Genomic DNA, 26,199 nt, shown 5'->3' on the forward strand with positions numbered 1-26,199 from the left:
TCTGTGCCTTCCTTAACTAGAAGAGCAAACATGAGTTTCAGATGTGTGAACACTGGAAATCCCAGTAAAGCTGAGGAGTCGCCCTGTATAGCAGCACTTTTCAGGGACACTTATTACCTCTCCCCTAATGTCCTGGTACTCAGTAACTGTAGGAGCATAGCGTGCTACTGCTGAGTGTTTTTAAATTAGGATTTTAAAACTTCTCCTGTGGTTACCCCTGTTGATTACGAATCTGGTTTGTTTTTTTTTTTTTTTTTTTCTCTTACCAAGACCCAGAGTTTTGGCTCCAGCACCCTCATCAGTTGTAATTACTGTGCCCTTTTACATGGAAAATGTGATCAAATTCAGCTTGTCTGAGCTGCTTCATCCATCTGCACCTGTGGCTACGGAGGGAACGGCTCATTCTGGAAATTCTGACTCTATCAGAATGGCAATTATTAATCCTAGGAGCTGCATTAAAAAATATCTCCCTTTTTATTAGTATTATTAAGAGAAGTCTTATCCTTGATGACCTGCTAATTGCTTGTCATGTTAATTCCAATGTAAAGTATAAGAACTCTTCTTTAGATTGAATCAAAGCCTTGCGTTTTTAAAGACAGGAATATAGTTGACAAATGAACAAATGTGGTTGACTGAGGGTAAATATGGCCGAGGTAAATGCTTCCACTCCCTGCTCTCTTTGAATCTAGTTTAATTCACAAAGAAAAACAGCAATACAATATCCTTACGCGTTTTGGGATTTCTGTGGGCTTTCTGACTGTGCTAAGTACAAATGGCCTTTGGAGCTCAAGAGTTCAAGGTGAGCTGAATAGGCTGTTATATGGCACCCAACTGTCAGGAACATCAGCAAACTCTGCTATGTCCTGCATCTTCCTGCAGCTCACCTCAGGGTCTGGACTCTTCTGTAGCTTCAGTTTCAATAAAAATTTCTCTTGAACAGGCCAGGAGGAGCCACTCTGAAGGTTTGTTTTTTTAAATGACTGTTTTGGCTGCTTCTTTTGGTACTTCAAATAAATTGAGGGTAAAAAGACAGAAGTTCACAGCCTCTATGCACAAGCACTGGGAGAGCGAGAACAGGAGCAGTACCCAAGTTCTGCAGCAGTGCTGGAAGGCGCTGTACGTCTCCTCCTCCTCCTCCTCTGCAGCATGTTACCCCTGGCCTAAGACCCAGGCTCAGATTAAACCTGGCCGAGGAGGCAGGCTGTCCATGTGCAGTGGTCAGATCAAGCACCAGCTCGCATTGCTGGACCTTGTTTTGGTTCCCACTGCGCCACCTGCATCTGTGCAACTGTCCCACAGCCCTGCAAACATCCCGTATTTACGAGCCTCAGAAACCCGCGTGCGCGGAGGAGAGATGTGGCACAAAAGCTCCTTTTGCAATAACAAGCTTGTCTTTCCACCGATTCTGCCTGGGTGGCACGGTAACCACAGCCTCTCATCATTAGCAACAATTGGTGGGTCCCAGATTTAGCTCTGTCACCACAAACCCTGTCTTTTGCTCGAGCGATCTCCGGCTTTAGCAAGTGGCAACTCCCTTAATTATACATTTTTATCTCCTCCACCCCAGCTACTGCACTCAGGGCTGGGGGAAGGGAGGAAAAAGCAAGAGGAAGGAATCAAAGGGGAAAGGTTGATTTAAGTACCTGGGCATGGGGAGCACTGCAGTCCATCTTACTGGCTGTGGCATAACTGTTCTCTATGGCATGATTTTAGCGGGAGCCCTGGCAAAATGATTTTTCCTTTCTTTTGGGGCTGCGGCTGTATTTTGGGGCTCCTCTCCTCAGCCTTTTCTTCCTGCTCAGGAAAGCTTATTGTGTGACTTTCTTTCTGCGATCTGTCTTGGGGTGAACCCAGCTTTGTCCTAAGCCCACCACCATCTTCTTGGGCATCCTCCTTCCCTGGCCAGGGGCTTTCCAGGCCCCTTGTTCTTCCCGGCTCCTCTTTCTTTTTCCTTTGCTGCCCTCTATCCCCCAGCCTTGCTCTGCTGCCTAGCACGTAAAACTAATTTGCTGCATAGGCATAAAATACTGTGAACTGCTGCACCTTTTGCACATGGATAGGTCAAAAAGAAGTGTAGCAATTTGCTTGAACATGTGCACGGGCAATATTAATGCAGATCAGTTGCAAGAAATAACGTAATACAGATTTGCCAACGTATGTATTGCATAACTGCTGACAGGTGCTGACAGAAGTGTGTGCGTAAACATTTAATAGCACTGTTAATTCATAGCACAACAGTTGCTGTTGGCATGGTTTGGAATTTATTATATTTTGCTATTTATTCCTAGTCAGCTTGTTGTCCATCATCCTCCCAGATGGCATGTCTACCGCGATTCCTTCCTCCTCAAATTTGCATGATGCTTTTCCTGGGAGCAAGGCAGGGTGGCTGATAGCTCAAGTTGTGCATGCAGACTCCAAAGCCTCCTTTCTTGTTCAATACAAGCCCACTTTCTGAAGAATTCCCCTAATCTCTTTATATCTTAATTACTCTCTGTGACTAGGGGGAAATAAATATTTTGTTCCCATATAGATACGTTTGCCTTTTCTGTTTTTCTTTTCTAATCTACTCAGATTGCCATGGTGAAAACCTGGCCCCACTGAAGGCAAAGGTGAAACCACCACTGATTTCAGTTCAACAAAGAATCACCTTGACTGACTCTGCCTAAAAGTTAGGTGTCTAGTCCAAGATAATAATCTAGGCTCCTTTTATAGTCCCTGTCGAAAGCTACTGGCACCTCCAGCAGCAACTCACCCTACTCATCTCAACCAGCTATCGTGGGATGGGGTGAGTAGCCCTCCATAGGTGCCAGCTGACTACAGCAGAGGCTGAAAGTTTGAACTTTAACTAACTTTTAGGTGTCTGGTTTTCAGTTGTGGGATGGCTTCTTGCAGTGTGGCACCCCCTCTCTCCCTGCCAGAGGTGGGAGCTCCGGTGGAATGTCGACATGCTGAACCAAAACTTGTGTGTGGTTTCTGCCATGGCCTCAGGTATTCCCCTGCAGGCCACACTCAGGTTGCCTTGGATTGTGCCTTGCTCTGGCTGCTGGCTGGCATCGCTGCATCAATCTGTGACAGGTTTCAGAAGCAGCAGCAAGAGGTGTATATGTACACTGAGCAGCATTTCCCTGGGTTTTGCCAAGGGAAAAACTGAACCATCCTGTGGGTTTCAGGTTTTGCTTTTCTCAGTGGAAAAACTGGACACTATCAAATGACATGAACAGCTTTCCAAAAACATTTTTTTCCAGCAGTGAGTGAGAGAGGAGCGTTTTCACTGTTAATCTCTAAAGGTACACAGTAATCAGTCATGTTTCGGGTATGAGGCACAGTAAATGTCTGCTTGGGGGTCTCAGTTCTTGTCTACTCATGCTGGTGATCAGGAGCATGGGGATTTTGAATGAATGAATGTGTGTGATAGCCTCCAAGGCATGCTCCTAATTGGTTTTTCCCTAAAATTAAGGATGCTGGTTAGGACGTACTGCTAACAAGAACAGTCTCTAAGGAGGCGATTGCCTACTGGGATTCATTCCTTTAATTTCACCAGGAGCCCCGTAGGAATTGAAGTGTAGCCTCCTGGTTGCGGTGGGACAGGAGTTGCTGCCAGGCCAGGGTAGCCATAGGTGCTGAATTATGGCCCTTCAAGCTGCTGGGATGTCCTACTGACACGTGAGAGGGAGAGAAGTTTCTTAGCTTTAACAGTTGCCACATAAGAAAAGCCAAGATGGAGAAGAAAATCAAACCTTTGTTCCTCTGAATTGTGAAAATTATTTCCTCTGTGGGTGTAAATTGATGGAGGATAGTCTGATTTATCAGGTAAGGATCTTGTCTAACGTGCAGTAAAAGCTTCAAGTTTCGGCTGTAACTCAGGGGTCAGTCCTTAGGTAGTCACATAGGGGGTTTTGCAAGGGGATTAGAAGGTAGGGCTCTTGGGAACCCCAGCAAAAATAAACATAACCCAAAAAGCTGTGAGAGATTGCGTGACAGCCTCTGGTGAATGAAAAGTGACAGAACACCAGGTTTTTCTCTTTTGCAGCCACAAAAACCAGGCTAAGGAGGCTGTCCATTACATCTCTTCTATGGTATCACTCCCGTGTTTGACATAGCTCACATGATCTACGAACTGGGGCCTGGTTTTGATTTGGCACTGTTTATTAACCTAACAGTGCTGACATATTTTAGTGCAACATATAAAATCTAAAGCTTTTTCTTAAGCTGAGGAAATGAGGTTATGTGACATTGATCCAAAATGGAGGGGAGTATTTTAGGTTTCACTTTAACAGGCAGGGGAGCCGAGACAGGGGAAATGCAGTCTTTCTCCTGTCCTTGTGGCCAAGTCCTCTGCAAATGGGGCAGAAACACCAAGTTTCACTAAAGTCTAGTGAACATTTAAAACCAGCTGTAAATGGCTTTTGATCATTTTGTCGTGTGTGTGAAAGACTGTAAGAATCAGTTTAAAATTTTAAGTGAGGCAATAAGACAATTGAAATAACAGGTCTGCTTGAGTTACTCAACTCATGTCCAGGTCTGAAAAATGTTGGACACAAATGTCCTGTGGCTACAGTGAAGGTACAAGACCTTGCGCCCATTGTATGGAAAAGGAAACTGAGGCCAGAGGGTGGGGAAATGGTGAGTCTGATATTACGGTGATTCAATGGGTAGAAAATAAATTGGTCCTCCTGATTTTAGAACCTTGTGGAAACCCACCAGTGCTAGAAATGTCAGTTAAGGATAGCTGATTAAGGAAATCTAGAGCTTACTGGCACAAAATAGCGATCTGCAGACAGGCAATGACAGGCCATTAATAGAGCTGGTAATATGGATTTGCATTAACTGTTTGGAGGTATTTTGTAAGCCCCTTGGCCGCGTGTCAAATCACTGAGCTGGTATATTGTTCCAGCACTGGAGTTACTGTTGTTGGTGTGAGTCCAGAGTTGTTGTGGTTGTGCAATTCCACCAAGTCCTTGCTTTTCTCCTGGTTACCTTTTGAATGGAAGTCCTTTCCTTGATTTTTGATAACAGCTATTAAATTTGGCTGCACCCACTCAACATTGCCGCGCTTCTCGGAAATAGGGCAGCAGTTGTGTAACTTCCATTCATCCGTCCATACAGAGCAGTTAATTTCCATTGTTGAGGTTTCCCAACATCATAACAGAATTGCATTAATGTGGTTTATCTGTGATAACCAGTGCAAACTAGTGCAGGAAAATCCATGAACAGAGCCAGCCTGGTGACTGAACATGACACCATTACACTCCACGAGCTGCAGCATCTCAGCTTCCTGCTCCTCCCCGCACGGTTCCTCTCCTGTGCCATGGTGCTCGCTCTCTCCTTGGATGCCCACTGGCTCTGTTTTGAGCCCCATATCTGCTGGAGTTGCCTGTAACAAGTTACAGTGATCAGTTACTCTGTGACCTGAGCAAGCTGGGTTGTAATTTCACCAAATTCCCTCTGTTCCCACCATGACTGTGTGGTTGCCTGTTTTTCTCCTGCAGCCGGCCCAGAAGCTCACTGGTGCACCTTTCCTTTCCCATCACTCCAGTCGTCCCATGAAGAAGGGCTCACATGTTGCCCCATGTAATCTTGCTGCTAGCTGACATTTCTCCTCCTCCTCCTCTCATTTATCCCAAATCCCTTCCTTTTCAGCTCCCTTCATTTCCTCCTGCTCTTGGTTCTTAAGCCTTCTCTTACGTGACTTACTGTCTAGAACAGCTTCCCTCTGCACTTCTCTCCCCTTTCAAATCCTGCCTTAAACCACAGCCACTTCAGCAAGCCCTCCTTTTCAGAGGCAGTAATCCCCATTTATGCCGTAGCCCACAGACGTTATCTGGTGTAATGTCAAGCGTGTGTACAGCCTCTGAGGTACTCTGGTGAGGTTTCCGAGAGAGAGCAGAGCTTCTAACTCGCTTTGAAACCTAACAGAAGCCAGGCACCTAATTCTCTTTGGTTTAACAATCCCAGTTCTTCTCGCAGGGCAATGCGTGTGTATCGATCCGGGTGATGCGCTTACAGTGCTGCATGAGTTTTATATTGAACCATTAATCATTTGAATGCACAGCGATGCGCGAGCTAAGAGCATGTGCCCGATATTAAGACGGGCTGATTTAGATGTGTCTCGTGGGGCTGGTTCTTGCTCAATTGCTCATTTCCAGATGTGAGTTTTGAGAAAGGCAGAGCTTGCAAGTGCTGTGTCTGTCTTCTGTTAAGGATCCCCCATGGTCAGTACCTGTCTCCGTGTTACCAAGTGGGATTACTCGCAGTGGCAGCAGCAGCAGCAGGGCTGTAGACGCTTTGCTTCTCGGTTACTTGCTGTGAAACAGGTTTGCTATCAGCTGTATCTGCCAGGCAGGTGAATTCCCTCCAATCCCGCTGAGGCCGTTGCTGTGAGAGCCCTGTACAAGAGGTGACTTTGAGCATGGTGGAAACGTCAGGAATATTTAGCCTGCTGTGTTTCTCAAAGGAAAGGAGATCGGAGCTGGGATTTAAGAGGAGGCTGGTATGGTCATGAAGGGGTTTAGGACAAGGATGGTGTAACTATAGGATTGTTGTCTAGTGGGCAGAGCAGAGACAAGAAATTCAGGTGACTCCCAGGTGACTTTGCCTGATAAAAAGTGCTACCCAAGTAAATGTAAGCTGTCAGTCACGGGCAGTCCTTAATGAGAGCTGTGCTAGATTCAGCGTAATTAGAAGCCCACTTTGAGGAGAAAAAAAAAAAAAAAAATCTGCCGTGTCAATATTTGTCCAGTAGAGTAAAATGCAACTGTCCTGGGAAGGAGCTGTGGTCTGCAGACTCACGCTGGGCTCAGCTGCCCCCCAAGCCATGGCTGACAGCACATCCGACGCAGCTCGTTTGTGGGATACGTTCTCCTCCATTAAAAAGATGAAAGGTAGGAGAAGGAGAGGAGGCTAATTCTGATCATTTGCCAAAATCATCAAATGTGGAGAGAGAGGAAGAAACCTGCTGTAAATTACCCAGTGAGTCCATGCTGGAGCTGGGGATTAAACCCAGGTCTGCAAAATTCCAGTCAATTACTGTGAGCATGAGGCCACTTGCATCTGCTGACTCCCCGCTCCGGGTACTCCTCTCCTGAAACAGCAAAGCTGCTTGCAAAGTGTGAGAGTGGCAAAATTTGGGCTAGTCAGCAATGCTTTTCTAAGCAGTGCAATTCACGCGAGCCCTTGAGTAACTCCGGGATGGCAGGATCACGTGCCCTCCTGCTCCGTGGCGTGCTGGAGCTGTTTAAGAAATGCCTCAGCCTCGCGAGCTCCTGGGCAGCGTTACGGCGCTTGGTTAGGCTGGTTGGTGTTCACTGGCCGTCGTTTATGCAAGCGGGGTGGTGAACGAGTGACTGGAGAGGATGAACAGCGAGGGAGGACAGGCTTTCCATTACCAAAGATCTGGATTTATTTCCGTTAATTCATTGCAAGTCAGAATCCATTCTCTTCGTTTTTATTCTTCCGTGCTGTGACACCTTTAAAATCCATGGTACATTTAACTTTTGATTTTCATTTAATACTTTTTAAAGTAATCTAATGCAGACGGATTACAGACAGTAAGGGTTACTGTCCTTTGATGGAAATACCCCGTTTAATAAAATATTGTCAGACAGATTGGCCACTCTGTGCATTAAAAGAAGAAAGATATACTAAGTTTAGATGCTGTGGCAGTAAAACTTTATAGGCTTTTTAGACAGTCATACTCTCCTGAAGTTTTCAAATCGCTTTGCAAAGGTAGCTAGCTATCCTGGTTTTGAAATCAGGAATAGTTGTTGTTGCAGTTTGCAGTATTTAATGTAGATCTATGTAAATTGCTAGGGGAGGGGGAGGAGAACAGTTTGATCTTAAAATATAATTTGGACTGTTCTCATCTTTTCTTGTAAAGGCTGTTTTGATCATTTGTTGCCACCTCCCAGTTTTTCAACCATCTCAAGTCTCTCAAAAAGTTCAGATACTTTTAAAGATAAGGATCAAACTTTATGTACTTTTGTCTCTTAGTTCTCATGCCTTTGACATTCAGGTTTGCAAACTTCTTCCGCTATCCAAAGGGCTTTCACATCTTACTTTTTTTTTAATTTTTAAATGAAAATTGACGTTCTCATTTGATAATGTGACGCTAGGAGCCAAGACTTTAAGAAAAATGCCAGATACCACAATACCTATGGGAATGTGCAACCTTATTATTAATAATGGGTGCCTCACACTTCTCTTCAAGTCTCCTGAGATTTTGATGTTTCATCTAAATCCACCCAGATTCTTGTGATCTTTAAAGGTAGGGAAGCAGTGGAAAAGTACTTCCTCAGGACAAGAACTGATTACAAAGCATGGATCCGATTTCCATTTTGAACCTCTTTAAACATCAAATATTTACAGATCTAAGGTTGGGTTGTCTGCAATCTTGTTTTTTCCCCCACTCCTTTTTGCTTTGCTGGTAGAATGAAGAATTTGATTTAAGGTTATATGCCTGGAAAAATAAAGCATTTAATTTACATTTTACAAGGCAGTTATTGCAGGTTAATTAAATATCAATTGAGTGTTATAGGCCTTATTAAGATTTATTAATAACCCAGCAGATAAATCTCCTTGGAATTCAATTAAATGAAAATCACATAAAAATATATGTGCAATTTTATTCATATAATACATAAAACTTGTGAATTATAGAGCAGCATTGTACAGTAAGTTGATTAATGGGAATTAATTGCTGAAATAGAGAAAAATCAATTTAAACTTCCTGTAGCAGATATAAGAAGCATGGTGTACTTCTCCCGTACCTTTGGAAAGCTGAGTTTGTGTCTGCACTTACACCGTCTCCATCCATACCATAAGATGCATCTTAGATGTAAGTGTCCTTCCTCTCCTTTCCTACTTTAGCTCCGGGTTTTAGCCTTAGAGAAAGGAACAACTCTATCTTTCCAGGATGCCCTGCCAACTCAGCAGGGTTGTACGACTGAAGACTTTAGAGATGAAGGCAGCAGCAGACCGATATGCTGGTGGGTCTCCCTGACCCTGAAAGGACCCGTGGGTTCATGTCTTGTGTCACAAGCAAAATCTGTCTGTGAGGGAAAGGCTCTCGTGTGCATCAAGAGGTTCGGGAGCACCCGTACCAATGGACGTCAGAGACTTTTGACCTTGGTGCTTTTTCAAATCTCTCTTTAAGCGTTTGTAAGACAGCAACAGAAACACTACTAGCCAGGTTGTCTGCAAACTCAGAGCACATGGGTGTGTTGGCCCTTAATCAGGACCGGTGATGGATCTAGGCCCATCTGGGGAAACAGAGCTTCCAGCGTCGGAGATCAGGTTCAGGAGCTGGACTTGGAAAATATCTTTCCAATATTTGCAGAATGATTGAGACCTGGCGCGCTGCCATCTGTTCCCTGCGCATCCTGTGTTAAATACTGTCAATATGAGATTATGTTCCAATTACAGTACCAGACCGACTGGTTTAACTCCTACCATGAATCTGTTTTCCTTTATTACTATGTACTAACTATGTGACTGATGTACCAGACACCAAAAGAGATGGTCTCTGCCCAGAGGGCTTTGTCTAACAGAAACACGCTGGGAGAAGACAGAACGCGACAGAAAATGCAGATGAATGAGTAACTCGGTTCAGATTTTCTTTCAAATTTCGGGATTCTTTGCTTGGTTGTGTGTTTGGCTTGAGTTTTAATATTACTAAACTTGCTTCCTTCAGACATTGCACAAGAACAGAGACTTCCACAGAAACTTAAACAGGGTTAGGCATGTGGCTCTTTGAAGTGTGCGTGCGTTGGGGAGTGGATGCTCAATGCACACACGGGAACGGGATGGTGGAAAACGAAGGGAGAACCACGCTCCAGCTCAGACGACAGCTCCGACTGAGGCCGTGGCTTGTGCTGGTGAAGTTTATCCATTTTTAAAATATAGCAGGTGTCTTTCTGTCAGTGCATTCCTTCCTCATCCTCCCTGCTCCTCTGGTAGAGAAGGCATGCATCTGTCTCCTCTGTGCTTCATCTCTGCTTCTCCCTGCAGTAGTTGTCAGGGATATTAGCATTAAATACTTACTGCCTGGCTTAACTAAGGGGTAAGATAGGATTTAATTTGTATGGCTGAAATCCAATTATATAATGGAGCCCCTGGGGGAAGCAGTTATACCTGCTGAATCTCTTGGATGAGTAATTGTGCACAAAGGCTCCTCTCCAGAAGTAGAAACAGATCTAAAATATTTTTTCTTTTTTTTTTTTCTGATGCTGTTACATAATAGGGCTGAGACCCTGAAAAGAAAAGCCAATGACAACCCAGTGCAGTAGAAAGAATTAAAGCATTGCCAGGAGAAAACAAGTTATAATCTGATAAAATCAGGGATCTAACAGGAAGTCTGCAGCAGCATTAGCTCGGAGGAGCCAAAATGCAGGGCAGCCAAAGGAAGCTTACTCATCTTTTTGGAAAACAACACAGAGGCTTTGCTGTCTGACTTTTCCCCCGACTTCTACCATGAGCAGGGAAAGGGAATCCTCTACTTGCTTTTGGAGGTGGGTAGGCATATAAAAAGCTAAGCAGCCAACTAATTCAGATACTCTTGAAAAATCCTGCACCTAACTAGCTTCAAAAATCCCTGCTCCTTATCCTGCATGTCATCTGCCTCTTGATAAGCATCAGAATCATAGGTGATGATGAGCAGGACAGGAACAAAAGCATGATGAGGTTCCCAGCAAGGTTTCTGAAAGCAGGCAAGCCTAAAAAGCCTTGATCTCTGGGATAGGATTGGGCCTTGACAGCGGTCCCATCTGATACCTTCAGCAGCTCCAAATCCCCCCAAGGAATATACCAAGGGCTCCAAATGGGACTGAAAGCATCAGCTCGTCTACATAGGCAAGATTTCTCAAATATCAGAGTGCCATATTTATTTCTATTTTTAAAAATAGAAAGCAAACTTACTCTTTTCTAATGAGTTCTGTGTGGAAAAATAATTTCCTCGGTCTCTTTGAATACATGACTACGTGAAGATAAAATGATGACCGCATCCAGCCAGCCAAGGGAAGGCCAAAAATCCAGACGCCACAGACTGAGAACAAACCTGGACGGTCAGACACCCCCACCCCATCCACCATCCATCAGCAGGTCTTCCAATATTTTAAAGAATCAGCTAAACCAGAAGTGGTTGCAGCACTTGAACTCGTGAGGAGAGGGTACCTGTCTCACAGACTTGCAGCTCCACCCAGTGGCTCTTTTTTTTTGGCAAGAGAAAACCAAGGTTTCGCAGCATTAAAACCTGTTGAGGTCAACGTTGTTATACTCTATCAACGTGCATGAGAAGTTGCGTGTGTGTTTCTTTGTAAATTCTTAGCAAGCTGCCATGTACCATTTGAATAATGACAAAAAACTGCAAAGAGAATTTTTAGTGAAATAGAAAACCCAGCAATCTTATTACTCCCTTTCTTAAAAACCTCCCAGCACAAAAGGTAGGAGAAAAAAAGTAGGGAACGGATAACTTAGACACTTCATATTCCCAAATTCTCTGCGATAGTTTTCCCCAAATTTATTTGTTATATGAAATTATTAATGAATTACCACAGCAAATGATTTTTGATTTGTAAGCTCATTTTGCAAAGAATTCTCTTGTGAGTGTGAATTTCGGTGAAGTTAACTTGGCCACTCACAATGTATTGCTTCGCTTTCTTTCCTGGGTAATTACTGTGACTAACAAGAAGTGAATTTTGATCATTTCTGTCAAGGATGCCGTGCTGAAACTCGCTTTTTCCAGGAGGATTAGGGCACTTGTAATTAAAATAAGCTTTGTGCATGTGTACATGTTAACTGCAGGAAAACTCAAGAGATGGTTACATATTCGTGGAACATAGAGGTGTGATACCGACAGAATTCATTTTAGATTTGAACTAGTATTGTAAAAACATCACACTCCTCCAAGCTCAAGTGAAAACTTGAAATCTCTGTTGTTGCTGACTATAGGTGTACCAGTCTCTCTGTACGTCTTAAAAAGACAGAAGCTGATAAACTGATACAAACTATAGCTCCAGTGCCATGGAATGAGTTGAAATGACCTCTTCCTCATGAAGTTCAGACATTATTTAGCGTAAAAGCAGCCCCTGAGCCTGCGCTGAAGTTGCTGTCTGCCAGGGCGGCAGCTGAACGTGGGCTTTAATGTATTTTGCTTTGCTGCTAGAGTGCTGTGAGGTAAGAGATTTTGAGTTACAAACCGTACGAATCCCACCTCTAAGATTGTAGACTTCAGTTATCCATCCATGTGATTGGAGAGCCAGCCAGCCTACACGTTGTTAGCATAAAGAGCTTGGAAGTTTCTTTTTATAGGGATAATATTTCAAAACAGATAAAATATTCCACATGGTAAGAATTACAGGAAGCATCTTGAAAAAGGTAGCCCTGGAGAAGAGAATTATTTTTTTCTTTTTATTAAACCCTAAAACAGAGCACGAACTTGCTGGGTTTTCCTTGTCTTCCCCAAAATTATCACTGAAGACCTCTTGGGTGTGTGAGCCAGGTACAGCCATCCCACCAGCTGCTTGAGGCCGTGGCACGGGAGAGGTCTGTTTCCTGAGTATGTAAAGAGATGGAGGCTTGTCAGGCTGTGGAACAAAACTGCTTAACTAATTTTGTCAAAAAAGATCTTTTCTGCGCACTGTCTATCGCCTGAACCCATCTCTCTCGTTCCCATGTGTGACCCCATGCAGTGGTGGCCCCGTGGGAGGGTGTGAGGCCAGCAAGCCCTGCGTCTCTGTGCATGGACCTGCAAGAGGATGCTTTCAAATGCACCCTGGTGTTTCATGTGACACTTAGGATAGCAGAGTTGTTGGCACGGCAAGGGAATATGCTTGCAGCCCCAGAGTTTTGCTCCTTCTCTGTCTCTATACCAAGATTTCTGTGTTTGCAAATCTCCTGCCAAAGATCTGTGCATGTTGTGAAGTTCAGATGAAACTTGCTGGTGTGATAACCTCTCTCCTTACCCCAGACATCTGCTTATTTCTCCTTTTCGTGAAGCTGGAGAGGTCCCAGGTTCCCTGCAGCTGCCTTCAACCACTGTGCAGTTCTGTGCTTGCTCTCTTTCCAGCTGAAGAGGGGTTTGTACCCAAAATGCCTGGAGGCTTTATCTGTCTCATAGAAGAAGGTGGTGACTATCGTGTTCAGTATAGGGAAGTTTAGGAAAGGCTGTGGCTTCCAGAAAGGATACAGGAGGACCTTGATTATCCTGTGCAATTGAATCATCAACCACATCTTCCAGTAAGGGATGTGTGAGCCTAGTCTGACTGAGGGGTCCGCAGAGGACAACAGCTGATGCCTGATCAGAAAAGCTTGTCTTGTTGGAGTGTCATCATAGCAATAATACACTTGTCCTGCCAGTAAGCCTGGTTTCAGCTGCAAGTTCCTTGCTGCAAGAACATGCATCCATGCAACGTTCCCTGGAGAAACAAGAGGGGGAGAGAAACATGTATGCAGGAGGAGGTAAATTTTCCTATTTACTGTCAAATGAGTGCATTGGATCTGCTGGCTTCAGCACTGTGAAGTAGAGAAAGCACTCATCGTGTTACTCAGCTGTACTGAGAGAGACTGAGTAGTTAATCCGGACCTCCAAGATCCTTTAAACCTTTGGTCTCCCCTTTGAGCTGGACAATTAATGTGCCTTGTGATACTGGTTCATGTGAAGCGAAAGGGCAGTGTTTTGTAGCGAGAGCAGGATGAATGGGAGGCAGTGCTGGAGGGTTTTATTCCTGGCTCTGCTGTAAGCCTTTGAAGAAGTCACTTGATTTATCTAGGCCTGATTCTTCCCTAACAGCATTTTCAAACTACTGTTATCTGCACTTTTGGAAAAAGACATATAAGTGTGCTGCTCAGAAATAACTAAAACCCTGTGTGATTTAATGGTGAGTTAGACTCCCCTGAAATGCATTCCACACCACAACAAACTCTTTCTATAGGTTTTGTAAGTAGTTCCTTGTGTTTGCTACAATCAGTTATGTAGCACAGCCTCTTTTGCAAGGAATTGTACAAGTAGCATCAGTTTAATTTCTTCTAATGGAGAAGAAATTAAGTGTCTTTTCAAACCAAAAACGTTTTAAAAATATTGTCCGAGTTTCTCTCTCTCCCCCCATATATCCCTGGAAATGTTTAGCTAAAAAAAAAGAAAGATTAGATCTCTATCCTGTTTTCTGATGACTTTTTTTTTTCTTTTCATTTTTCTAAACAACATTTTCCCTATGTTGAGGGGAAGAAAAAAAAGAAAACCCTTCCCAGGAAAAACAGTAGAATGTAAACAACTGCTTTAAAAATTCTTTTAGCTAGTCTAAGTTTTGTGGTTGTAAAAATAGTTGTACTCATTCACCATACTCATCTCCCTGTCCTGGAGGATGATAGCTAAGCTGACATGTAAAACCCCCTGTGACTAAAAGAGCCTGGTAGCACCGCGTGCGAAGAGACCCGTCACTCACTCACCCACGTATGTGTAATTACGCTCTGTGCTTTCAGGCTCTAGGTAGTTCATCACACTGTTGCTGGCTTTGGCAAGCAAATACAACTCCTGAAGAAACGTTGCTTTCTCCCCGTACACTGTGTTTGCACGGATGATGCAGGTTGTGAGTTTACCGCCGTTGCTCATCTGTAAAATGAGGGAGGGATGTTAGTGAGTGATGGATTCCGAGATTAACTCTTCTGCAGTGATGTTAGGTTGGCCAGATAAAACCAAAACCTGGAAAGATTAGGCTGGAGGAGTCAACCTTTGCAGAGGTGATCTAGACAGCTAGGGCTGCCCTGGGTGGGCCCCTAAAAATGCAAAGAGGTGCCCAGGTTTTTTTGGGTTGGTTTGTTTTTTTTTTTCATAGCACATCTTGCACCTATGTGGTTCTCACTGAGAGATGTAGGATGGAGGGTGCTAGAGGCATTAACCCCTTGTGCAGTTGCAGTTATGATGTATAAACAAGTATTTGCAATAACCAGAATTGGTACCAGAGGGAGCCAGCTAAGCTGGCTGGCCTCAAACTGTGACCAGGAGAGAGGGATGCTCTAGGCAGTGGCTTAGGATGAAGGTCTTATTTTTACATTTTGCTTCATCCTCTAGAAGAACTCAGCTGTCTGCTGACTGTACTGGCTAGCTAGCTAACTTGAGTAGGTGGCTGACTCTGGGTACAGTAGTATTTTTGATTCTTAAATCACTCAGGTATGTCTGAAACGTACACCTTTATGCAGTGTGAACGAGGTGAATCTGGTTTCTTAGGCCCTAACTTAACACAGCTCTTTCCAAAGTCCACTCTCCTTCGGGTGGGGTTAAAGCACAGGCTCAAAGGGCAGCACCCTTGGGTCATGTGAGAATTTGGCAGCTTCCAGGTAACCTGGGAGTATCAGCCTTTGGGAAGCTTAGGGCAGTCTGGTTTATGCGTCAAGGCAGCAGTTGGATACACACTTATATCTGAGTTGTGGGGCCTTCTGACCAGTTCTCTTCTTCCACCCATCCTGTGCTGCGCTACCAGGGGTGCTACCATTGACTTCTGTACCTTTTTTCCGTTGGCTTCAAATACAAGTTTTTCTGCCATGGCCTTTGTCTTCCCGTAAGGCAGCTCTATTTCCCCACTGTATTTGGTGTCCTCATTTCCTCTGAAATAGATTGCGAGAGACGGTGAGTGACCATGGAGCAGAGCACGGGGCTTGGAGATGTTTGTTGCAGTGTGATTTACTCTACTGCAAGGAGGAAAGCCCATGGGATCTCACACGTAACTGGCCTCACAGGCCCTGAAATAATTCCCAGGAGAACCAAGAAAGCAGCTCTGTTCCCCACCAGCCCGCTGGTGTTTTGTCGCAGTGGTCTTAGATCAACATTAGTGCATTGCAGGACTCGATTAAGCAGGTTCAGTGGGCTCTGGAGGAGCTGATGAGTGAAAAAACCTGGTTTGAAGGTTTTTTAGGGAAGGACCATGAAAACCATGTGTCTGCTTGTTCCCCTGCTGCCATGACTAGTAAGGATAGGCACTCTCGCCCTCTGGGTGCTGCAGGAGGCTTTCTTCACATTTTTTCATTAATTTACTCTGTATTTTGCTCTACTAGTGAAATTCACCCTGGGCAAACACCAGACTGCCAGACATGGGGTACCCCGTCATGCTCCTTTTGCAGCTGGGGCTTAGATGCACCTCTTGGAAGGGTTAAGTGATCTGGGACGAGTTCATGATGCAAATCTGCAGGAGAGGTCTTTTTGTCAAACGCTGGCCCTCGGGAGAGCAAGCTTTGACTCGGGCTCTGTGTTTGACCTTGGGCGAGTTCCTTGCTCTTTTCTACGCTCAGCTCTCCGCGTGTAAGATGTGGATAATGCTGCTGCCTTTCCCTTGCCTGCTTGGCAGTCTGGTATCGCGTGTGTCAGATATCCCAGCTGAGATGAGGGCCTTCTTGTGTACAGCAACAGAAATAAATGAGGAGCATCAGAAACACAGCCTCCTCGCACACCCTGGGCTTTTATCACAAAACCCTCCTCCCTTCCTTGTGTTTACGGGTGATGAGCAAGAGACACACCAGAAAACAAGCAAGACAAAAGATTGATTGTGCATGGTTTGTTGCAAGCCCCAGAGAGGCTCAAGACAATTAGGGTGGGTTATCTAGAAGTTCTAGTTTTAATTGCTTTCTTTTTTTAATCCAAATTTATTTTTTTTGCCTTGGAAAGCTTTTAAAAAAGCAGCGGCTTCACAAAGAGGCAAACCTGCCTGCTGTTCCTGGGCTGCACAGCTCTGCTCGCGTTTGCCTTCCCCCACCCCTTTTGAAGCTCGGTGGTAACAAAGAGCTCAGCATAATGCTCTTGCTTTTCAAAACGATCACAGATAACCGAACGCTAATAAGACCAGAGCAGCATTGTCAGAAGGTATCTCAGCGGTGGCTGTCTCAGAGGGATTGAGACTGACAGAGGCATTTTCTATTATTGTCGGATGCTGAGGTGTGAGCATTATCCCTGCACCCATCACCCTGTCCAGAGACAAATCATGCTTTGTCTGTGTCAATTCCCAAGCACATAAAAGGAAGTTAAATAAAATTACACAAGGAATGATGGAAAAGGGGGACAAAGAAAAAGGAAGGCAGGCAGGCAGGATCATGGATCGTGAGGGAGAAGAGCAGAACAGATTGGGTGGGGACAGGGGAGATGAGAAGAGGAGGAAGGGGAAGCTGCATCACCTGTGCTTTCAATGTGGGAAATGGAGCTGTATTACATTGTCTTCAGTCTTCTCTGGGCTCCCTATTGAGACAAGTTTTTACTGGGGCTCTGACCCTTCTCTCATTTTGTGTTCTGTAATTGCTTTAGTTTAAAATCAAAATCATTGGAGAACGCGGACCACTCTCAGGCTTTCTCCCAACATCATGGAAGAACCTGAGTGTGCTCTGCAAAATGAGTTAAAGGCTTTAGATGATGGTTTTATTTACATTTGTGGTGGGGAAGGACTGGGAGATGGTGGGTAGAGGATGTTCATGTGTAGCTCTATGATCATCAGCCTGGATGGGTTTTTGCTTGCACGCATTGGTGCCATTGTTACAAGCCAAAGGACTCTCCTCTCAGGCAAGATTTGGGGTAGATTTTTCAAGACATCTGTTCACATATATCTCTTAAGTCACAGGACTAAAATACTAACAAGGATGTGACTGTATCTACATTCATTTTTAGAAACAATTTAGCTATGCTAATGACCAAATTCCATAGCTTTTCAGTGACACAGAGCCTCTAGTGCTCATGGTCCTAAGTGGATTGAGGTTTGTTGCTCTCATGGATTTTTTTTTTTCATAAGCCAGACATTTATTCTACAGATTTGGGTGCTTAAACACTTTTCAGAACAACTGGGTTATGCCTTACTTGTGAGTATGAAATTTAAGCTAGTAGGTCATTTTAAGTTACGTCTTAAGCAACCTTTTCTAGCTGGGCTCAGAGTTCTAGAGCCAGCCGTGTCTGGACTGGCTGCCGGTAGAGACAAAACTTGACTTTGAGACAGTTCCCCTTGCACACAAGTTTCCATGGTTTGAGCAGTCTGCATGGCTACAGCCACGCTTGAAATCAGCAAGGAGCCTTCAGTGGTACGCGTCGGACTGCAGCTGTCTCTGCTTCAGTTCAATTTTAACCTGAAACTTCAGCTCCTGGTCTTCAGAAATATCAGCCCAGTTCTCAAGGTGCAAGTATGGTTGCCCCATGAATACAAAAGATGTCCAGGTGCTGAGTCCTGAGCAGGAGTGTCAGATGATTGTGAAAGTCAAAGATCTTCAAAAACCCCTCCAAATCACAATTTTCACCCCTGTCTTTCTATTGGTCCACATCCCACCTTTGCTGCAGGAGGTTTTCTAAAGCTCTGCTGCTTCTTCTGGGTCTGTGGGTCAGTCTCATAGGAGCCACGTGCAGAAGAGATGGGTTGAGCATAGTGCCCAAAAGTGTGAAGTCCAGGAGTTAGCCCTCATAAGCATATTACCAGGAAAAAGGATATTGAGGGATAGAAGAGTGATTTGCAGGTCACATCCAGGACACAGAGAGCATGACTACACATGAATACTGTAGGGCAACTTCACACCAAATCTGTCCCCTAAGACGATGTGACCAACAAACTTTCTTCTGAGACAGTCCCAAAATGTTCTGTATACATTTGACCATGTTTGGTAATAGGAGCTGGGTACAGGCTTGCTAGCAATTCACTGTGGAGCTGGAAAGAGGAGGTGGAGTGGGTTGGTAACAGAGAGCATCACCTGCCCTTTGGATTGACTCAGGGGAGAGCAGCAAAGAGGGATTTTCAAGAAAGAGATGAGGATTAGACAGGGAGGGTAATGCATATCTTCTCCCTCGTAGCCACAGCAAAAATCTCTACCTAGCTGCAGTTTCATTGCTGTTTAACCAGAACCCAGAGCGATGGAGAAGATTGGCTTAGCCTTACCCGAACAGGGGCTCATGCAATGTATTGGGTCCCACTGCAGCAATGGAGCTGGTGTGGACAACGTACGGGATGTTCAGGACACAGCAGGCCCTTAACACATTTTCAGTACCTGTGGGGCAGGTTGGGAAGGACAAACATTAACCAGCTTGTCTTGATTCCTCTCGTGCAAATCAAAAGAGATTTCCAGGCTTGGGACTCTGACTTGGAACAGAGCCATCTTTTTTTTTTATGGCTGAAAAGATGTAGAGGCACAGGTCAAGGCTGCAGTTCTTCAGACACGTTTGCGCAGGCATGGATGGTTTATAACACGAGAGCTGCAGTTACATCGATAGCTATGATGTGGCTTAACCTCTACGGCTATTGACAACTGACTTGACTTGGACGTAAAAGCTGCTAACAAAAAGGAAGCTGACAGTTTGGCAGAGCAAAACTCCGTGCTTTCCATCGTTTTTGATTCATGGGCAGACTGTCAAATGGCAAATTGCAGCCTTCTGGCAAAAGGATTGGTGTTTTAGTTACATATATTGCTCTACAGAAGTTCTGCAGGATGGCTGTAGGGTGAAACTCATTGCGACAGACCCTTGCTAGCTGGAGAATTTTAAACGAAGTAGTGGGGGCAGCTTGCAAGTCCACGTGAAATCCAGATGAATCTGAAGCATGGGTTTGGTTTAAGAAAGGTTCTTCTGGCTGAACGTGTGGGTTTTGTTTGGTTGGTTTGGGAGAGGGGGTGAGTTAGATGCTTTATGAACCTTCCAGGGGTGGTTTTTACATTCAGTGTGATTTTAATTTAAGTTGATTCTATGAGAACCACAGTGACAACAGCATAACCGTGGTTGCATACTGAGGGCCTTCAAATCTGATAAGGCAGATCTTGAAGTCACTCACAGGGTTGGATTCCAGAAATCTCCATACTATTTATACCTGACTAATCAGGCTCTGCCCTTGAGCTTTGCTGCGGATCTTGTGTGGGAGGGCTTGTGATTTCTCTGTTCTCTTTGTTGTAAAGGGCATAATCTGAAATTATCAAGGAAATTCTGGGCTTAGGATAATTTCAGAGGGCATGAATCAATATGAAGACCTGATGGAAAAGAATCCATTTACTTCTCCATGAGCCTATCACAATATGTAAAGTTACCTGGGAAGCCTTGTTGAGGAACATCACTGGAAACAGCTGAGTTAAAAATCCATTCAGCTTAACAAAAAGCAGATTAAAAGGTCTTTAAGTGACTACATGGAAAAAATAATTCTTGGAGAAGAGGGCTCTTCAATCTAGTCAGCAAGACTGTAACAGGATTCAGCAGGCAGCAGTTGACAGAGGAGAATCAAAGCAAAGGATTGATTTAAATTTTTGCCAGAAATGGTAATTAACCATGGCCACACTAATACTCTTCAGCATTGTTATGGCTTGCTGAAAGACATGATAGATAGCCCATTAACTTGCAGTCCTTAATTCCAGGCAAAAAGTCTTTTGAAAAGGCGTAGTCCAATTTAGCCACAAATTGTTGGGCTTAAGGCAGTAATTGGATGAATTTCTGTGGCCTGAGTTACACAGAGGAGCCAGCTGGAGGATTATGTAGTTTACCTGTCCTGACCCTATATTATTGTTCCATGAAGTCTACAGGAGATATCAAATACAGTTCATTTTTATTCTTTTACCTGCTATGATTTTAATAGAAAGATTTAGACTCATCTCTCAAGTCAAGACTTTGAGAAGCCCTAGTGAGGACAGCAGCTTCGTTTCAGGGAGGTCTGCATGAAGCTGTCCGAGGGGAGGCAGAAACGCAGAGCGGTTTGTCTCTGAAAACAAGGCTTCTGTTAAGACATCTCAAACTGTGCTCCTCAAAGAGGGACTCGGTCACCGGTCACACTGGAAAAAACTTTGTCTGTGTGCTGGTCTGGGGGCGTCGCAAACTTCTGCAAGAGGTTTGGTGTGCTGAACAGGGGAGTTGCCCAGCATTCACTGCTATCTATAAAAACCTCACTGTGCTGAAGTACCTCGCTCATAGCAAGCGGACAATGAAGGGAGAGATCTCACAAAGCCATTGAAAGGCAGAGGGAACCCTCAGGCTCTGAATATTCCCTGTACACACGCACAATACAGGCTCTTAAAAGCATCTGGTTTTGAAAACAACTGCAGCAATGAAAAGGAGGATGGAATTTAAATGTTGCCCTTGAATATATCAGCAAATAGGAGAAGCCCTAAGCAGTAATTGAGTTTGAGAGAGAGAGATATATATTAAAATATATATATATAAAAAATTCCTTCCTTGTGGTTAACAACTATTTTAGTAGCTAACAGCCTGAGGTGCCATTGGAATTGCTGCTGTAATAGGGATTTCATTACTTTTTATAGCCTCTGCTTATTTCATAGATTTATGAGCAAATTTTCTTTAAGGAGATCTTGCACCTAACAAGAAATCGGCTCTTCACGGTAGGAAGAAAATGTTGTGGAGCTCTCAGTTATGTGTGGCTTGTAGACGTGTAATAGTTGTGAACTCTGACTATAATTAAAATGCCATCACTCCCGTAACAGCCTGGATGCGGTGCAAGGGGTATAGTCTTGCACGGGTACATAGTGTAGATTTTTCTCCCTGAAGATCCCTGGGAAAGCTACAAGCTATCTAGGATAGGAGTTAACTTTTCATTGCTGTCCTTGTCACATACTAACCAGTTTCTTACCACTATGGGCATGTTCTGAATCACCTCAGTACTATACTGAACATCATTCCCTGGACTGGAATCAATATAATAACTGGGTCCAGAGTTGGCTTTCTGAAGGGAAAGGTCCCAGGCACCTTTCTCTTCTCATAGCAGAGTGGGACACATGAAATCCAGGGGACAAGGGAGCACTAAATCAGAGAGGGTACACTTCCCGTAGCATCTCCTATGACCATGCCAAGGCATGTGAGTTTAAGGCGGTATTGTATTGCTTGTTTTAAGGAGCTTACCCCCGACGTTGACAGCTCTCATTTCGCAGAAGGGCACAGTGTTTCTGTAGTCCACAATAGCCGCTGTGTGAATGACCACGTGAACTCCCCGCATGGCAGCAAGGAGCAAATTGTAGTCTCGGATGTCTCCTTTCATCACTGTCACATGAGTGGTAGCTGCAGAAAAATAATATAACTATAGATGCGGGGGGGGGGGGGGAAAAGTACAAATCAGCATCTCCACCTTCTTGCAGAATGAGGCTCCTGTTTGGAGAGCTTTCTTCTCTGCAAGGCTGAGGAACGACTGTGCCATTTGAATATATCACACCAGGGGAAAATCAGCCCTGTGTCTGAACCCCAAGAAGCCAGATGTGTATCTGGTTTAATTCAGCACAGCACTTTGCCGGTTTGCATCAGCTGTGGGTTAGAATAACCATGTCTGACACTGCACATCTCTAGTGTGCATCCAAGGACAGCACTGAGTAAGAGTGGGAGACTGCTGCCCAGAGCTGCGGCTGGTTGCAGGACTTGCTCCAGTATGGGCGAATGGGTGAAGCTGTGCTGGACAATTTCCTTAAAACAGAATATTTTTAGAGCTTAGTGAGAATAGCACCAGATGAGTTCAAGGGGACGTTGCATAGATCTTTATTTAAATTGCAAATGCTATAGATGGGAAGGGAGAATAATGTAACAGGTTAAAAAGTTTCGTAGGAAATTCCTGCCTTTGAGCCATTCAGGAAGGGTTTTTTCTCCCATCTTCTTTTCCCCCCTCCTTCTCCCTCAGAATAGCTGTTCCATACATGGCTACTGTTGGCATCTACTGCTAGTTTTCTTGCTTTAAGACAGTTCTATGATTCTAGGATTCTAAGATAGTAGGTCAGCTGGCTGAGCATTTGCTAAGAAGTATGGCATGCAGGAAGAGGCAGAAGTTTTACAAAAGGGTCAAGCTGATTTCTTAGCATAACCAAGATTTCGTGGACTAGCTCACAGGAGTTTTAATATTAAATTAATTTAATATTAAAGCACAGAGTTGATTCAGAAAGAATGGAGCAGAAGAAGGAAGGCATTGCTCAGGTAGCAGAGGTAACACACTTGCCTGGAGGAGCAGCGTGCAGAGGAGGATGCTCCTGCTGAAAGGTGAGCAGGGGGTCAGCAGCCTCATGGTGGGGGGATTGTGCTGCTCCTCAGTGGTGAGGGAAAGCCTGTAACTGGTCAGGTTGAAGGGTTAAATAGTCTCCTTTGCATCACCTCTCGTAAGGCAGCTGGCGCAATTAAGACCAGCAAGAGAATGGTGAGAGCTCAGCCAAAACCAGGGAGCATACAAGGCAGCTAGGAGAAATCTTCAAATTGATACGGCCTGGTGAGCTTGATCCAGGCCACTAAAGAGGTGATGGATGTCACTGCAGCTTTGTTGCATTAGCAGCTGCTTCAGAGAAGTTTTGGAGGAGGCACTGGAAGACTGCAGTGGAGCAAATGAAACCCTTGTACTTAGAAAGGAGATAAAGAAGAGCCAGGAAATCACAGAACAGCTTGATTTCAACTGCAGGAAATTCAAGAACACACACTTAAACAACATGTGTGTGAGCACCTGTGTGGGAATGAGAACAGAAGCAGCTGATGTGGATTTGTCAAGAACAAATCAAGTCAGATAAATCTCCTTTGTTCTTATGACAGGTTACCAGGCTGTATGGATATTATGGAACAGGTTGATGGCATCTAGCTTGATTCTAGAAGAGCTTTGGAAGCTCTGTGTCTTTCTCATAAGGGAGTCAGTAAAAAAAACATGGTCTCGGGAAGCCACGTTAGAGTGAGCACAAAGCTGGCTGAATAACAGTTCCCAGGGAATTGCCAGCTGTGGTAGGTGGCTGCCCCACAGCTCGCCAAGGCTCATGGCTGTATTTGAGTCTTTTTTTATTGTTTTCCTCAAGAATCTGGCAGATATGTTCATTAAATCAGCAGAAAACATCAGACTGGGAGGGACTCAAAAGTACGGTGGAGGGTAGGAGTACGGGCTGAATGTAACTAATAGAGTCTGGGGAAAAATTAAATTTGATAGGGACAATATTGGGCTTCATAGGGAAGATGCAGTGAGTCTTCCTGAAATAATTAAGTTGGGCCAGGACAGCTTAGGAGCTATTGCCTGTCAGCAGGGTCTTACAGCTGTGAAAAAGGCATAATTGTACTGACAGGTACAAACAGGAGAATAGTTTGCAGGACAGAAGAAATACATCCACCAGCTTTGCTCAGCACTGGGATCCTCTCTGACTGAGCCTTGGTGCCACTCTTCCAGAAGAGAGCAACGCCAGTGCCCACAGAGACAGGAACTGGGAGCTGTGGAGGAGAGGGGAGCGCATGAGAGCCATTTTAGCCTGAAGGAGAAACCAGCACAGAGTGGAGGGGAGTGGTGGTTTTCAAATGATGAAGATTGTTGTAAAAAACAGCAGTATTAACCTCTTCTACCTGCAAGCTTAGATGAGAAGTCAAGGTCTTAAATTGCAGATTAGACTGTACCAACAATAACAGCCTGACGGTGCAGAAATTGGGTGCCCGAGGTGGCTTGGGAGCGGGATGAAAAACCATCTGTGGGGAAGGTTGTGGCTGAGCTGATTCTGCCTTGGGGCAGAGGGACGGGGGTTGGGATCGCCCCTCAGGGCTGCTTCTGCCTCATTTTCCTGTGATTTGCTGTGGTGTTAGGCCACAGACCTCTGCTGGAGCAGGGATTAGGGCAGCTCCTGAAGGTTTAAACAGTTTTATTTTCTTCAGTTACACGTGCTTTTAAGGCAGTTGGCTACCTGAAGCCTGGGGAAACCAGTCTGGTGAGTTCATCTGCCTAGGGAAGGTTTCTGAAAGTGATATTTCCCTGGGAATCTCTTGACTTGCTTTAAGTGTATCATCTCCTTTCTAGTGGTATCTCCTGTATTATTTTTTCCTCTCATTGGAAGCAGGCAGAAGGTTTGGGCAGTTGGAGAGAGAGGGACCCAGCCCACCACTACCCACACAGACTGCATTGCATTGTTTTGCGTGGGTATTCTCAAACCCAGTAAAACAGGTGGGTTTTGCCCAACATACCAGTTGATACTGTAATCAACCCTGGTGAAACATCAGAAGGCACTCTCGGAATATGATCAAATGGATTAATTTAGTATCTTTGAGCGTGTTTGCTGAGACTCACCTCTTCCTTTTTTATGTGTAGCACAGTAAGGCTACTCTAGGTTTCTCTCAATTATTTCAGTAATTTATTTCACAATATCTGCAGCAGATGCTGAGCTTGATTCTGTTATTGTCAGAGATTTTTGGTTATTTTCCTCAGAACCGGTAACTGGTTGGAGCAGTTCAGGAGCCAGAGTTTTTGTCCCTTTGCTGTTAGTCAGACTGGTTGAGCAGAAGCAACCGGGTAGCCGAGTTCCCACGTCAGGTACTCGGTGTGCACATTGCTCTGTAGAACTGATCCCTGAGTAGGGACTTAGATCCTCCTTGGGATACATCTCCTGAGGTTACACACTATGGCTCTTTTTGCTTTGATTTAGTCCTATGCTGAAAAAGCTTTCTGAGCTAGAAGTTATTCTTCATGCAGTCTGTTTAATCCAGGTTCCTACCCCATGCCTCTAGCTGTGGCATCTCCAGCACGATACCAGCTGTCTTAAAAGGGAGGGTTATGACCGCCAAATAGAAGCTGATGCCCTTTTCTTACCTGTGGCGAATTTTTCTACTTCTTCACTTACTACTGAATCAAAAACTCTGACTTCTTTGATGTAGTCTTGTTGAGACAGGAGCTCTACGATCTTCTCCCCAATGAAACCACATCCTCCTGTCACCAGGTAAACCCAGTCTCTATCCATTTCTGAAGATGTTTTTGTGGTTGAGGAGCAGAGAGAAGGTTGCTGCCAAGATCCTATCGCGTGCTGTTAATCTCTCGGCCAGTATATTTTCTGAACTAAGTCTAAAGTTTAACTGTCATATAATGTTACTGGCTAAACATTAACTCCATCCAGTTATAAATAAATTGGGTTTTCTTTGGCACAGTCACACAAGTGCTGCCACAGACATAGCAATGCTGTGTACAGGCCCATTTTGGGCTCTGTGACTCAGCTGTTCCCTTTTACCGTGGTAGCCCATGATCAGCAGGGCATCTCAGCTTGCCCTCCTGTATGGCCAGTCTCAGGCCAGATTTTGATGGCGGAAGTTTTCTGTCCTGGACAGCCCTTTCCCACAGGCCAGGTTGTCAGTTGTTGTAGCCTAGATCTCCCTGGGCGCTGCACAAACACACTGTGTCCTAGAGATGTGCTCAGGGCAGCTGTCTTTTACTGTGAAGCTACAAAGATCTTGTCCCATCTTGTGTAGATGGTGTGCAGCAGCAGATCCATCCAGTGCTGGGCTGTATCGTGCACCAC

The 26,199-nt window shown here is 44.6% G+C and overlaps 1 protein-coding gene across 2 annotated transcripts; it reads right to left on the reverse strand.

Annotated features, from left to right (window-relative positions):
- Window positions 1-12,356: 12,356 nt before the first annotated feature.
- On the reverse strand, window positions 12,357-25,684 carry HSD3B7 (hydroxy-delta-5-steroid dehydrogenase, 3 beta- and steroid delta-isomerase 7). 2 transcript variants are annotated; one of them, XM_086763128.1, is made up of 7 exons: window positions 25,500-25,684; window positions 21,830-21,985; window positions 18,882-18,990; window positions 15,495-15,678; window positions 14,440-14,602; window positions 12,957-13,409; window positions 12,357-12,546 (listed from the first exon to the last, which is right to left on the reverse strand). In XM_086763128.1, the coding sequence occupies exons 1-6, from the start codon at window positions 25,645-25,647 to the stop codon at window positions 12,970-12,972; spliced, it is 1,200 nt and encodes a 399-aa protein (XP_086619254.1). In that variant the 5' UTR covers window positions 25,648-25,684; the 3' UTR covers window positions 12,357-12,546; window positions 12,957-12,969. The 2 variants fall into 2 exon arrangements, with proteins under 2 accessions (XP_086619254.1, XP_010117737.2); XM_010119435.2 differs by having other exon boundaries at window positions 12,358-12,546; window positions 15,495-15,594.
- Between the last annotated feature and the right edge of the window lie 515 nt (window positions 25,685-26,199).

Source organism: Chlamydotis macqueenii, chromosome 19 (assembly GCF_036417535.1).
Source record: "Chlamydotis macqueenii isolate bChlMac1 chromosome 19, bChlMac1.mat, whole genome shotgun sequence".
In the NCBI taxonomy this organism is placed as follows: domain Eukaryota; kingdom Metazoa; phylum Chordata; class Aves; order Otidiformes; family Otididae; genus Chlamydotis; species Chlamydotis macqueenii.